At 42.1% G+C, this 15,278-nt stretch overlaps 1 protein-coding gene across 6 annotated transcripts in view; it reads left to right on the top strand.

The window, feature by feature from the left end:
- LOC123967426 (disco-interacting protein 2 homolog C-like) overlaps positions 1–14,896 on the top strand; it is an 80,751-nt gene extending 65,855 nt beyond the window's left edge. For 5 of the 6 annotated variants that reach the window (XM_046043544.1, XM_046043538.1, XM_046043550.1 and 2 more), the window contains 5 exons: positions 993–1,050; positions 8,618–8,692; positions 9,632–9,806; positions 9,895–10,018; positions 11,544–14,896. In XM_046043544.1, the coding sequence (XP_045899500.1) occupies positions 993–1,050; positions 8,618–8,692; positions 9,632–9,806; positions 9,895–10,018; positions 11,544–11,796 (685 nt within the window). In that variant the 3' untranslated portion in view covers positions 11,797–14,896. The remainder of the gene's footprint in view (positions 1–992; positions 1,051–8,617; positions 8,693–9,631; positions 9,807–9,894; positions 10,019–11,543) is intronic. The other variant, XM_046043531.1, reaches the window with a different exon arrangement.
- The last annotated feature ends 382 nt before the right edge of the window (positions 14,897–15,278 follow it).

Genomic DNA, 15,278 nt, shown 5'->3' with positions numbered 1-15,278 from the left:
CGACGTGTATTCAGTCGTCGGCAGCAGGGAATGCACAAAAAACTCTGCACAAGACCGGTGAATGGCAGGCAATAGAGAGAGAGAGAGAGAGAGAGAGAGAGAAAAGGGTCTTCAAAAAGCCTCGGTTTAGCTTGAAATTTACAGTGTAAGTTCAATGAATAGAGACTGAAGCTCTGCAGCTTCTCAAGATTAAAGCAGAGCTACCTGTGTGTAACCCCCCCGCAATCGGCGTGCACAAAAACACACATGATTTGACTCAGTCGACCAAAGGCAGGACTTGACGATTGTGATTATTTTCTTAGTCGGGTACAGCCCTAAATACGTATATATACGAGTTCACATCGTCCATGTGTTGAAAACTTTCATTAACCAACTGAAATGTTTGTTTTTTGCACAAGCTGTGAAGAATACTGACACTTGGCATGGAGTATATGGACATGTTTGTGATCTTGTTTACTAATTCTTTGATCATAAAATTCCCGATTCCTGATTTTGCCGGTTTTAGACTGTATTTTGCTTGTATTTAGACAATATTTAAAACTGTCACATGACCAAAAAAAAGAAGCTTTTGGATAAAAACATGTTTGTATTGCTTGTTAACAGAGGTATTGTTCTGGTTTGTGTGGGATTGTTTTGGTGTTGGTGTTGCCCAGTTTACCTCACTATTTATCTTCCACAATTTAAACAAACATTATGTTGCTTAAAAAAAGAAGTGGTTGTTGTCTTTATCTCTTCTCAAACGGGCTTTATCTTTGAGGAAACTGCTGCAGCAATAACCAGCGTGGCTCCTGGATATCTCTCTCATATCACATGCTCACTGTGTCTGTGTTGTGATTGGCTGCAGGGCACTTCAGGACCGGACCCCACTACTGTGTACGTGGACATGAGAGCTCTGCGACACGACAGGTACCACAGTTACTGTCAGCTTGTCATTCGTAATGTTCCCTTCGCTGCCCAAAGCCGTGACATTTACACGTGTGTGTGTGTTTCAGGGTTCGGTTGGTGGAGAGGGGCTCTCCTCACAGTCTGCCATTAATGGAGTCTGGCAAGGTGAGTGAGATTCAGATCTATGTTAACGCTGATATGTTTCCAAGCTCAAGACTTTGTCCTAAACTGTGATTTCATGTTGGCCCGAACAGTGTTTTGTCTAAACAGATCCCATAAAACGGCCATCTAATTGAATTTCTCTCTCTCTCTTGAGACCTGAGAGCTCTGTTGCCAGATATGATTCATGAGCATGATGTATGTGCACTCTTAAGGAGATCAAAATAAAACATATTAAACTACATTCATTTTGATTTGTCGAGGGTCCTTTTAAGAAAACCTCACGGACACAGAACAGATGCAAAAAAGGCAGCAATCAGAATGACAGACGATTGGACTATTTCTGCTCTCGACTGCACATCCTCCCACGCTCAGTGAGTCATTAGAGACAGCAGGCTTGAGTCCATGACGAGCCCCGAAACATCCGTCCCCCCAGTCTGTGACTGTGGATATGTGGGTGAAGGAGAGATCGCATCGCATTCACCACATGTTCGTCTCAAATGTGGTAAAAATACACATCTTGTATACCGGAAAGCAGTGACGTCACAGTGTACTGTCAAACTGCAAAGTACACATCGACACTATACTGCCATAAGTTTTAGGACACCCCTCTGAATCATTGTTTGTTCCAATCACTTTCATGGTGTATAAAACCAAGAGCCTAGGCATGCAGACTGCTTCCACAAACATTTGTGAAAGAGTAATAAAATGCAATAAATCCATTCGTGAAATTTCCTCACTACTAAATATTCCACAGTCAACTGTTAGTGGTATTTTAACAAAGTGGAAGCGATTGGGAACAACAGAAACTCAGAAGTGGTAGACTAGACCACATAAAATCACAGAGCGGGGTCAGCTAATGCTGAGGCGTCAACTTTCTGCAGAGTCGATAGCTACAGACCTCCAAACGTCGTGTGGCCTCGGGATTAGCTCAAGAACAGTGCGTAGAGAGCTTCATGGAATGAGTTTCCATGGCCGAGCGTCGGATGCAGAGGTGTAAAGCACGCCGCCACTGGAAATTAGAGCAGTGGAGACGTGTTCTCTGGAGTGACGAATCACGCTTCTCTGTCAGGCAACCCGATGGACGAGTCTGGGTTTAGCGGTTGCCATGAGAACGGTACTACAGTGTGAAGTTTGGTGGAGGAGGGATTATGGCGTGCGGTTGTTGTTTAGGGGTTGGGCATGGCCCCTTAGTTCCAGTGAAAGGAACTGTTAGTGGTTCAGCACACCAAGACATTTTGGACAATTTCGTGCTCCCACCTTTGTGGAAACAGTTTGTGGATGGCCCCTTCCTGTTCCAACATGAATGTGCACCAGTGCACAAAGCAAGGTCCATAAAGACCTGGATGGGCGAGTTTGGTGCGGAGAACTTGACTGGCCTGCGTCCTGACCCCAACCCGACAGAACAGGCCTTCTCCTCCAACACCTGTGTCTGACCTCACAAAAATTCCCATGAACACACTCCTAAACTTTGTGTACAGCCTTCCCAGAAAAGTTGAAGCTGTTATAGCTGCAGAGGGTGGGCCAACTCCATATTAAACCCTACAGATTAAGAATGGGATGTCATTAACCTTCATGTGCATGTAAAGGCAGGCGACCCAAAACCTTTGGTAACATAGTGTATATCACTGCAGCAAGGTGAGAAGTTAAACCACTGGAGATCAGCAGAAACTGAAATCTCAACCGCTGTTAAAGGGTAACTTGGGTTTTTCTAACACTATTTTTCCATGTTTTTTGTATCTATGTGACTAATTGGAGCAAGTTTTTTGCATTTCGTCCAGTATCAAGCGAACGAGCTGCAGTCTGCAGCAGTGAAACAGAGCTGCAATTGTGCCCCTCAACTTACATCCTCTAAAGTGCTTTCTCTTGCCACTGACGGGCTCAGATTGTTATTTTAAGTGTCTGACAACATTGTGGAAAGGATCCCTACAGAGATAGACCTTTTTTTAAAGAGTAAGATCCTTTTTGTTTAACCAGAAACCGTTGCTATATTGCTCTCGTCAACGCCACCAGACTCCCTTTACAAATATAGTCAATTTACCTCTCTGGTCTTCTGCTGCTGTTTTTTTGTTTCTGTGTGTGTGTCTATGTGCATTAATGTTAAATTAGTTAAGTTACACTTTAAGTTGCTTTTTAAGTGGTATCGTGTCGGACTAACAGTAACATACTAAAAGCATCTTTACTCCAGATAGTTATCACGATTACTTACTTTTGTTTTCCCCAAAATAACAAAATACTTTACTGCTTATGTGGAGATAACAAAGATAGAAAACAAAATAATATCACATCCTGGCAGATGGTGAAGGAAGAACATATTATAACCCGCAGTATATGACTCGCCCACATTCAGTCAAGTCAGTTTATTTATAGATCACATTTAAAAAACAACAAATGTTGGGGCGTCCAGGTTACCATGTGATTCCAGCTCGTACATTTTGTTTCTGCTCTTTTCTGTCGTCTGAAAGAGACAGCAGTTTTACTAGAACCGGCGTCCTTTTTGTCTTCGACCTGCTGTAGAAATAAGAGATGCACCGATATTGAATTTAAGGGCACATAACTGAGAAGCGTCTGTTTGTTTCTGCCGATCCAAAACAACAGTCATTATATTTGTCTGGCAGAAATGTGAAGAGCAAAATAAAAGCTAACGGCATTTTATGCTGACTTGTGCCCCTAATATAAATGTAGTATCAGAGAGACAGCAAACAGGTACTTTGTCACACGACAGCTCAATTATCCGAGCAATAACTTTTTTAATTTATTGGAAAATAATACCTCAGCTAGTAGAAATACAAGACTCTGTGCGAAACAGTCAGACAACTTTCAAAAGTGTCAAGCCAACAAATTAAACGGACAACATGCTGAGCTAAACTGATCGCTGACCTGAAGGACGCACTTAAATCGTGCTTTTAGAGGAGTGAAATGAAAATAAGATGCAACGAGGGAAAGGTAACAGGGTGCTCCGACTCCATCTGCCTGATAAAGACAGGAAATGTCCTGAAACGAGTCTTTCTTCACTGACTTTTGAGTCTTTCTGCAGCACTTAACATCTGCTGCTTTAATCCAGGAGCAAATTATAATGCAGAGCAGCTTTTATTTCAGTTTCATTACACATCTCTTAGCAACTAACCAAACTAACCAAACTCCAAACTCCGCGTAATGTCTTTCACTGAGGAAAAATAAGAAACCAATTAGTGTTAATTGATTCTAAAACTTTGTAAGAACAGGTGAACTCTTTGTTCTGTTAAGGTGGACAAGTTTCTTTATACCTGAAAGAAGCTGTTCAGATATATGCAAACGTGGAAGCTGCCAGAAAACCGTTAAAATCCCCTGAAACCCTCAACGGCTTTTGCTTACTTGCCTTTTCCGTTTTAAAACAGGGAAATCCTTGAGTGCTTATGCAGTTGCTAAAAGTTTATAAACTCCGTCTGTCCACTGCTCCAGTCCAGGCTGAAATATCACATGTGCTGGATACTCTGCCATTAGGCTACTTACTTTGGTGATCCCCTGACTTTCCCTCTAGCGCCACCATGAGGTTGACTTTGCTGGTTTTTAGTGAAACATCCTGACAACTGTTGTATGGATTGAGACTTGGTGTATGGAATAAATACTGTCCCAAATGTATTGGAAAAGTTTTGTATTCCTGAAAATAACCGCCCCCCAGAATCTGTGATTGGATGATATCCAAATGACATGTTAATCAGAACATCCCTATCGGTTATTCAGTAGAATGTGTCAAATGTGAGACAAAAGTACTTGTAACTGTAAGTTTGTTTTGTACCTGTAGATTCGGTACTTGTAAACTTTGGGTTTTTCTGATATTCAGATACACATTCAAACATTTCCACACAGCTACAAAACATTTTCACGAGTACAAAACTTTTCCACACATTCAAACATTTGAATGTACAAGTTCAAAAGTTTTTCACGAGTACAAAACATTTTCACGAGTACAAAACTTTTCCACACATTTAAACATTTGAATGTACAAGTACAAAAGTTTTTCACAATTACAAAACTTTTCCACACATTCAAACTTTTCCACACAGCTACAAAACATTTTCACGAGTACAAAACATTTTCACAATTACAAAACATTTTCACGAGTACAAAACATTTTCACAATTACAAAACATTTCCATGAGTACAAAACTTTTCCACACATTCAAACATTTCCACACAGCTACAAAACATTTTCACGAGTACAAAACTTTTCCACACATTCAAACATTTGAATGTACAAGTACAGAAGTTTTTCACGAGTACAAAACATTTTCACGTGTACAGAATTTTTCCACACATTCAAACATTTGAATGTACAAGTACAAAACATTTTCACCAGTACAATAAAGCATAGTGCAAAGGATGCTGGAATAAATAAGTATTTTGTGCAGGAGTAATGACTCGACGTAGGTGGATTTAGTATACAATATCTACAGTATGAACAGCACTGAAATAGAGAATGGTGAATAAATAATAAGTGGTAGCCAGTAAACAGGTGGCTGAGTAGAGACAGAGTTACTGGGTTATTGCACAAGAATTGTTTCTGACACTGAGTCAGAGATCAGCTGTTGTGAGTGATGGCTTGTGGGAAGAAACTGTTCCTGAGTCTGTTGGTTTTGGCGTACATGCTCTGTAGCGCCTACCAGAGGGGAGAAGCTGGAACAGGTTGTGTCCAGGGTGAGATGGATCTGCAGTGATGTTTCCTGACTCTGGAAATGTATAAGTCCCGAATGGAGGGCAGGTTGGCACCGATGATGTTTTCTGCAGTCCTGACTGTCCATTGTAGTCTGCTCCTGTACTTTTTGGTGGCAGATCCAAACCAGACAGTGATGGAGGTGCAGAGGACAGACTGGATGGTGGCTGTGTAGAACTGGATCAGCAGCTCCTTAGGCAGGTTCAGCTTCCTGAGCTGGCGCAGGAAGTACATCCTCTGCTGGGCCTTCTTGATGATGGTGTCAGTGTTGGGCTCCCACTTCAGCTCCTGGGAAATGGTGGATCCCAGAAACCTGAAGGATTCCACAGCAGACACAGGGCTGTTGAGTATGGGGATGGCGGGCAGAGTGGGGGGCTCCTCCTGAAGTCCACGGTCATCTCCACAGTTTTAAGCTCCAGGTTGTTCTGACCGCACCAGAGAGCCAGCTGATCAACCTCCCGTCTGTAGGCCGATACCGTTAACCGTTGTGTTGTCAGAGAACTTCAGGAGTTTGACAGATGGGTCTCCTGAGGTGCAGTCGTTGGTGTAGAGGGAGAAGAGCAGTGGGGAGAGCACACACCCCTGTGGGGCGCCAGTGCTAATAGTCGAGATGTGATGTTCCCCAGCCTCACCTGCTGACTCCAGTCAGTCAGGAAGTCTGTGATCCACTGACAGATGGAGGCTGGCACAGTGAGCTGGGTGAGTCTGGTGCTGAGGATGTCCGGGATGATGGTGTTGAACCCGAGCTGAAGTCCAGATCTTTGCATATGTCCCTGGAGAGTCGAGGTGTTGCAGGATTTGATGCAGACCCAAGTTGACAGCATCATCCACTGACCTGTTAGCCCTGTAGGCAAACTGCAGGGGGTCCAGCAGGGGGCCTGTAATGTCCTTCAGGTGGGTCAACACCAGTCTTTCAAAGGACTTCATGACTACAGATGTCAGGGCGACAGGCCTGTAGTCATTTAGTCTGGAGATGGAGGGTTTTTTTGGGGACCAGGATGATTGTGGAGCGTTTGAAGCAGGAGGGAACTTCACACAGCTCCAGTGATTTGTTGAAGATCTGTGTGAAGATGGGGGCCAGCTGGTCCGCACAGATTTTCAGGCACGATGGACACCGTCAGGTCCAGGAGCCTTCCTGATCTTCTGCCTTTGGAAGAGGTGGCTCACGTCCTCTTCACAGATCTTGAGTGCAGGTGAGAGGTCAGAGTGGGAAGGTGACTGAAGACGGCGTTGGAGCGGGGGAGAGGTGTGACTGAGGGCTTTTCAAACCTACAGTAGAAACCATTCAGCTCGTCGTTGAGTACCAGCAGTGTTCGGGGATGGTCTAGTGAGTGGCCTCTCGACACTGACGCAGGGACGTTGGCTGCAAAGCTGTTATGTAGCTATTCAGCGTAGCTCGACTTTGCTGCTTTGACCTCTTTAGTCAGAGTGTTCCTGGCCCGGTTGTAAAGGACCCTGTTCCCACTTCTGAAGGCCTCCTCCTTGGTCTGACGATGTGAACCAGGGTTTTTGGTTGTATGTGCGAAAGGTTTTAGTCGGCACACACATGTCCTCACAAAAACTGTTGTAAGATGTCACAGTGTCAGTCCAGGTCAGTGGCTGCAGCCTCAAAAACACTCCAGTCCGTGCAGTCAAAGCAGGCCTGTAACTCCAGCCTTGACTCGTTGATCCGTCTTTTCACGAGTACAAAACATTTTCCACACAGCTACAATACATTTGGGACAGTATACTTTGAGACAATTGGACTTTCATCAATCATTTGATTTGACGTCCTCCTCGGCTGTTTGCATGCTAACATGCTAATTAAGATGGTGAACATGTCAAACATTATAAATACTAACGCTGACATTAGCATTTAGCTCACACAGAGGTGGAAAGTAACTACATTTACTGTATTTAAGTACAATTTTGATGTACTGTATTTGAGTATTTCCATTTTTTGCTACTTTCTTCTCCACCGTAGTTCAATGCAAATATTGTAGTTTTTACATTTATTTGTATAAGTTTAGTTATACTACTTACTTTGCATATTTAGATTAATAATACAAAATATAATCAACAAACACAATATGGTGTATTATTAAGATAAGACTTTGTTGAAATATATGAAGTACATAAAGTCAGTAAACTTAGCTCCACCTTTATCAGCTGCAACATTAAAGTCATTACACATTAATCAGTAATTAGAATCTAATGATATATGTTATTCTTAAATGGGCCATTCTTAATGATGAGTACTTTTATTTTTGGTGCTTTTAAGTAAATTTGTGATGCTCATACTTTTGTACTTTTATTCTACTGAAATGTTTTCTACACTGTGGTTTTGCTCATGACTACTTTTGAGTTCTTGAATTATGAAACGAGTGACTGAAAGTGTTTATCATTAAATGTACTGTTTTATGGGTGGAGTCTGGTCCCGGAGGTTTAGAAACAGTCCTGATCTGTGAGGAAAGTGAGTCTTTCGTAGCTGTGTGAAGCAAAATTGAACTGTTGTTGGCGCTCGATGAGACGTTCATGTCTCTTCTTCCTCCACACTGACACACAAAGAGAGGACGTCATGTTTCAGGAGCTGGCCATCGATCAGCCCGCTGTTTATTTTGACTCACTGTATGTGGGAGGAGGACAGAAAATGTTGACCAGTCAGTCCGTCCTTTTATCTTAAAGCTTCACGAGCACAGTGTGCGTGTGTTGTTTTGTGCATGTGGACGATTAAATCGATGAATCTATAAATGAACTCTGGTTGTGTGAAGCATCTGTTCGAGCTGATGAAGGTTAAAGTGTAACCGTGTGTTCAAAGTAAACCGCTGGGTCTATTTCTGGAGTTCATGCTGGATTCAAAGAAGTGAGTGAAGCGGTAACTGATTATTTTTTCCCCCTCAGATCCTACCCGGAGTTCGTATCATCATCGCCAACCCAGAGACCAAAGGGCCGCTGGGAGACTCTCACCTCGGAGAGGTCGCCAGATATGAACTCTGTCTTCCTCTTGATTGTCTTTTAGTTTTTCCCCTCTTTGCTTTTCTTTCCTGTCTGTCTTTTTATTTTGTTTTGTTTTTCTTCTCTTTCTGTATTACTCTTTTGTTTTCTTAGTTTTCCTTTTTCTTTCTTTTCCCTCTTTTAAATTTCCCTTTCTTTTCTTTTTGCTTTCTGAGCTTCTTTGTTATTTTTCTTTTATTTCTGCCTTTATCCTTGGTCTTTCTTTTCAGTTTCCCTTTTTGCTTTCTGAGCTTCTTTGTTATTTTTCTTTTATTTCTGCCTTTATCCTTGGTCTTTCTTTTCAGTTTCTCTTTTTGCTTTCTGCGCTTTTCTTTTATCTTTTCTTTTTTTTCTGCCCTTTTTATCATTTTTGTCTTTCTTCTTAGTTTTACTTTTTATTTTTCCTATCTTAGTTTTTCTGTTTTCTTTAATTTCTTTTCTTATCTTCCTGTCTTTCTCTTCTTTCTTCTTAGTATTTTTTTTGTTTTCTTTTCTTTTCCTTTCTGCCATTTTCCCTTTTTCCTTTCTGTCTTTCTTTCTTTTACTTTTCCCTTTCTTACACCTTTATTTTTCCTCTTTGTTTTTGCAGCTTTTCTGTTTTCTCTTCTGTTTGTCGTTTCTTTTTCTAGTTTTCTGTTTTGTTGTCATTTCTTTTCTGTCTTCCCATGTTGTTTTTGCTCTTTGTTTCCTTCTTCCTGCCCATCTCTCTCCTGGGTGTTTTTTTTCTGCTCCTGAAGACTTCTAGACAAAAAAAAGAACAATTTATTTCTTGATTTGTTGTTTATCATTTTTTTTTTTTTTTTTATTTTCTGCCTTATTTCTTCATTGAAGTTTCAGTTAAAATTCCCGGCAGCATCATAAATGTGTCTGATGTTGCAGCTGAAAAACAACAATAGATGATTTATTCCCTTCCTCCTGCAGATCTGGGTGCACAGCGCTCATAACGGCAGCGGCTACTACAGCGGTTACGGCGAGGAGGTTCTCCAGTCCGATCACTTCAACTCTAGACTCAGTTTTGGAGACACTCAGACAGTCTGGGCCAGGACGGGGTACCTGGGCTTCCTCCGCCGCACCGAGCTCACTGACGCCAACGGAGGTTAGTTTCCCCTCTGACTCCTACGTTTCCTCTCCGCCTGCTACAACAACACCAACAAGGCTTTTCTCTTCCTCTTGTTTCCAAACAGAGAGACACGACGCTCTGTTCGTGGTGGGAGCTCTGGAGGAGGCCATGGAGCTGAGGGGAATGAGGTACCATCCCATCGACATCGAGACCTCCGTCATCCGCGCCCACAAGAGCATCATGGAGTGGTCGGTCTCACTTACATAAATTAAGGGGTTTTCTGGTGGTGGAAATTTCCTGATTCATGTTGTGTTCCAGAAATATTCAAAGAGTAATGAAATTTCTCTCAGCTTGTCCCCATCTCCACGCCCACCTTTAGCTACGCCTGGGTGATATAACAACCGTACATTGTGATACTGATATACTGGGATATTGTCAATGTTTTGAAACTTATTCTTCAATTTTAAAAAGCATATAAGTACCCTAAACAAAACTCTGTGGATTTCATCACACTAGCGATGTTTCCATCTAATTGTTAAGCGTTTCCATCAGCTGGTTTGGAGCTAATAAACCAGGCTACGGCAAGCGTAGTTACGTCAGTAGTTGACGTTGCACATGGCTGTAATGAACAAGACGTACGGGTTTCAAACCAGAAACAAAATCAGTGGCATGAACCTGAGGACCATAGATATGAGATAAAATGGAGAGAGGTCCTCAGGAATGTGTTTCAAATGGGCAAACTGCTACCAGCCATGTCTCCGCTCGTTATGGAAATATCCGTCAAGACACCGACAGCAGAAACAGCTGATCAGAGTTACTTGTTCGCCACATCAGAACGTATTCGGCAAAAGTTTTTCCATCTCCCATTTAGCGTGTTTGACAAAGGCAAAAACCACCTCAACCGAATTTTGCCTTTTTCCGTCAACCTTTTCTAATGCGACACTTCAAAATGCGCATAAAAAAACCGTTGATGGAAACAAACCTCTAAGTGAGAGATTTTAACAGGGACAGATACTATACCTCAGCAAAATCTGATGGTTGACAAATTTCTGTTGCGTCAGTGATTTTCATCCTGCGGGACGACCCGACCTTCCACCAGTTCTGGGAATAAACATTTTTGCCCACGTAATCAGACTACCTTAATATAACATCATCAAATTTGGGCAAAGTGACCTTTGCAGCAAGAGAGAGGGCGTCTTACAACAGTGTTTATCTGCAAGTCTGACAACATTTATACTACTGATGGACTTCTCTAGGTACTGTGAAGTTTATAGGAACATGTTGACATGCTTAATTACTCTTTAAACCACCCTAATCAACATGTTATCAATTGATAAAATGACTCAGTGACGAAGATAATAATCGCCACTTTTGCCTCTTTTAGCTCATAGTTTTGGTTTTACGTGGAAGTGGAATTGGTATTCAGAGCAACTGATACAACAATTGGTATTGGCTTCAGTCGACTGCAGGGGCGGGATATATAGTCAAGTCGGACAAAATATTCTTCCCGTAAAATGCGTGAGCTTAATGACCAATCAGGCAAAAGGTGGTTCTAACTTTGTGCAGCCAGAGAGAAGCAACTGCAGCCGCCTTGCTCCTGCGAAGTTTAAATGTCACCTGACATAGCGACATTTTTGCAGCGCTGGCAAAAGACGCACAAAATTTCCAACCAGCATGCACCACGTTAAGTCAGCGCCCCCTGGTGGCCCGAACATGAATGAATGCAGCTTTAACAGTAGAAAACATAATGAATGAAATCTGTGTCCTCCTCAGTGCGGTGTTTCCCTGGACCAACCTGCTGGTGGTGGTGGTGGAGCTGGAGGGCTCCGAGCAGGAGGCCCTGGACCTGGTTCCCATGGTGACCAAGGCGGTGCTGGAGGAGCACTACCTGATCGTGGGCGTCGTTGTGGTGACGGACATCGGCGTCATCCCCATCAACTCCCGCGGCGAGAAGCAGCGCATGCACCTCCGCGACGGCTTCCTACAAGACCAGCTAGACCCCATCTACGTGGCCTACAACATGTAGCCTGAGTGTGTGTGTGTGTGTGTGTGTGTGTGTGTGTGTGTGTGAGAGAGAGAGAGGGAGAGAGAGCAAGCATGCGTTTGTATGCCGTGAATATCGCCGTTGTTGTTCATTTATTTCCCAAAATCAAGATGTACTGTATTTTTGAACCTGCATATGGTGTGGTCTTAAATCGTCCGTTTTCTTTAAAGTCGTGTTGTGCCGGTTGGTTGGTTGATTGGCTGATTGGTCGATCGATTGATTGCTCAGTGGTAGTATGATCATTTTTACACCCCCCGTTCGATTTCGTGACCGTTAACCACGAGCTTGTCACTGTAGAAAGCCTTAGGGGGAACACTGTGTACGGGGCGGACGCTCCGGTCGTCACGCCGCGTCTCGTTTTTTTTCTGAGGTTTTAGGAGGTAAAAGTAGAGAGAGAGAGAGAGAGAGAAATACTAGAGACTGTACCTGTCATCATGTTTTACTGGTCGAATCAACAAAAAAACAGACTTGTGGTATTTCAATTAGAACAGGGGCAGCCAGATTATTGTAAAAATATAAATATTGTACATAGACATAATAATCTATATGGAGAGGTACCTAAAACACGATGAGGTATAGTAGCCCCTATATGCAGCTCTCTCCACCTGCACCCTGTGTGAGTGTGTGTGCGTGTGCAGAGTGTGTGTTAATGCATTTTACATAGTTTAAATGTGATTCATGCAACAGATTTTAACCTTAGACGAACAAATAAGAAACTGTTCTTTTTTTTTTTTTTTATGGAGACTAGAAACCGTAAAAGTTAAATCAGTTTAAACTGAAAACATAACAAAACAACAACTATATGTGTTTTCAGTGTCCAAAGTTTTAGTGGCTCAGAGAAAAAAAAAACACACACACACGTTGATTCATCTTTTTCTGAATCTAGTTAAACGGGCTTTATCTCACTTGAAGTTTCTGACCACTGAACTATTTTTAACACGCAAACGTTAAGTGCAATGTCTGTCAATAAAGTAACATGCACAGTAGTCATCTTTCATCGTACCAGTCGAGCTATTTTTCAGTCAGCTTATTAAACGGCTTTCTGTCTTCAAAGCATCCAAAGCATCTGGTCGAGCAAAGTGCACTGTGTGAATATAAAAGAGGGAATATTGTTAATATTTAAAAGGGAGTTTATGGAAACAGCCTTTAGTTTACTTTAATCAGAGAGCGAAAAGACAAGCAGATGTGACAGTGTGGAGGATAAAACGCAGCTAAACATGCATGTAAATGCTGATTAACTGCGACCACATCTGGAGGCTGTCGGGGAGGAAAAGTGAACTGTAGACAAAGTTTACATGTGAAAGCTCATAATGTAGCAATAACGCCCGGAAAGGACGTTCTTCACTGCAGGGAGTCGAGTTTATGGTATGATGTCAGAGCATAAACTCTCACATTCGTTAGATATTTTCTTTTGGCACATATTTTCAAGTGAGCATCAGATGTTATTACCCCCTTTTTTTTTTCTCGGGTCCCTGCAGACGAACTCCAGACTGTGAGTTCAAACCGTCTGGCTGTTCAGCTTTCTGTAGGTTTGTTTGGTTTCTTCACCTCCAGATGAGATTTGCTGCCGAACTAATCGATGTATCTCAGAAAAGCCGCAGGATTGACTCTGTTTTCCATTTTCAGGATCAGTCTGTGCTGCGAATATTTACACCAAACTTGGCTTTTATTTTATGTCAATTTGTAACCGAAAGGATTTGGAAGGAGGAGTCTCTGATTATGAAACGAAGAAGCAAAGTCGCAGCATCGATTTGTGCCGTCGCTGATCAAAAATAAAAGTATCTGCTCAGTGTTTGTTTCCTGAAAATAAAAAGCTATTGTTTTGTGTTATCAGTTCAATCGGTTTAAACAGAAAGTCGATTTGTTAAAATATTATTTGGCACTTATATGAAAGAACTCGAGCAGCAGCTGAGCACTGACTCCTTTAACACTACAGCTGCTAGCAGCACTACGAAAGGTTAAATATGGATCCACAGATCAGACTCATCTTCGTGGTCATCGGTTAAAGAAACTATAAATGTGACGTCTCAATTCAGATCGTTTTCATTTAGTTAGACCACCCTGAAAAGACGGGATGGCATCTCTGTAGCAGACCAGTCAACACGCTTCTTTATCTGAATATTTAGAGTTTCACACATTAGGGTAAGTGTTAAATGAACATCTAACTCACTGTGGGAGAATAAAAATGCTAAACGCAACCATCTGGCAACTGAGATGTTGCTTTTATCGCCTCACAGTTAGCACATGTTGTCTTCACACCAAACCTAAGCAAAGAAACAGCTTCTTTTGGGTTGTTTTGGACAGGAATCCTCAGTGAAGAACGTCCTCTGGGCTTTGGTACAACAGTTACCACCTTATGTGCACTGCCTCAGACGTGAGGATACGTATGATTACAGATTAATATTAAGCTAAAATATCCGTTTATCCCCAGACGAGGTGCCGTAATCCACACCTGCTGGCTAGCTCTGAATTATGGGAATAATCAGCTCTGTTGGGAGCCGTCGTTTCCGGGACTCTGCCGAGTATCAACGGTATTTAGAATAATTCAGCATCGGTTGTTTGCATCCACGTGGATGAATAATGAATAATCATCTCATCGTTCTTCATCTTTGTTTCACTCCCTCGTCTTTGTATCAGAAGAAAAAGAAAAACTTTATGCATATCAGAAGTTGCTTAGTTGCTTTGTTTGGCTAACATAGCATTTTTGGTTTTGTTGGTAGCAGCGTAGCGTCATGTTTCAGTCGCTGTGTGTGTGTGTGTGTGTGTGTGAGTGTGAGGTGGAGGATGTTCGTTAAGAAGGAAACCCCATCAGAAACCCGGAGGACTCGTCTGTGTGTGTTCAGGCCTGGATGGGAGAGAGACTGCATGGTGTGCGTATGCGCGCACGTATGTGTGTGTGTGTGTGTGTGTGTTAGGTGTGTGTATATTGTATGTAAATAGTGTTGATTTTGTACGGTACAGGTGTGTGTGACTTGTTTTGTACACATGATAAAAAGATTAAATGACACTTTTATAAGAGCCTGCTATTGGCTCACCGTCACACTATACAGTGCAATAAAGTGCTTTGATTGGCTAAAACTCAGACTAGTTTTTATTATTATTAATTTTATTATCATTGTTATTATGTGTTTGTGTGTCTCGATGCTTCAGGAGACAGGATATCTACTCCTAGCTTTTTCTTCTTCAGTAACTAGCATTATGTTTTATCAATTGATCTTGTGCTCATATACAGCATCTCACAAAAGTCTCACATTTGATTATATCTTTTAATGAAGAAATGACACTTTGCCACAATGTGAACAGTGAACAGTGTAAATTTGCTGTCCCCTCAAAATAACACATCACACAGCCGTTAATGTCTAAACCGCTGGCAACTAAAGTGAGTACAGCCCTAAGAGAAAAAGGCCAAAGTCAGGTTTTAACTTGTGTTCAGTAAACATCATTAGTAACATTATTTCCTCCTC

Source organism: Micropterus dolomieu, linkage group LG01, assembly GCF_021292245.1.
Source record: "Micropterus dolomieu isolate WLL.071019.BEF.003 ecotype Adirondacks linkage group LG01, ASM2129224v1, whole genome shotgun sequence".
Lineage (NCBI taxonomy): Eukaryota > Metazoa > Chordata > Actinopteri > Centrarchiformes > Centrarchidae > Micropterus > Micropterus dolomieu.
The sequence above is the reverse complement of the archived record's forward strand: the minus strand, read 5'-3'. Positions and strand labels throughout refer to the sequence as shown.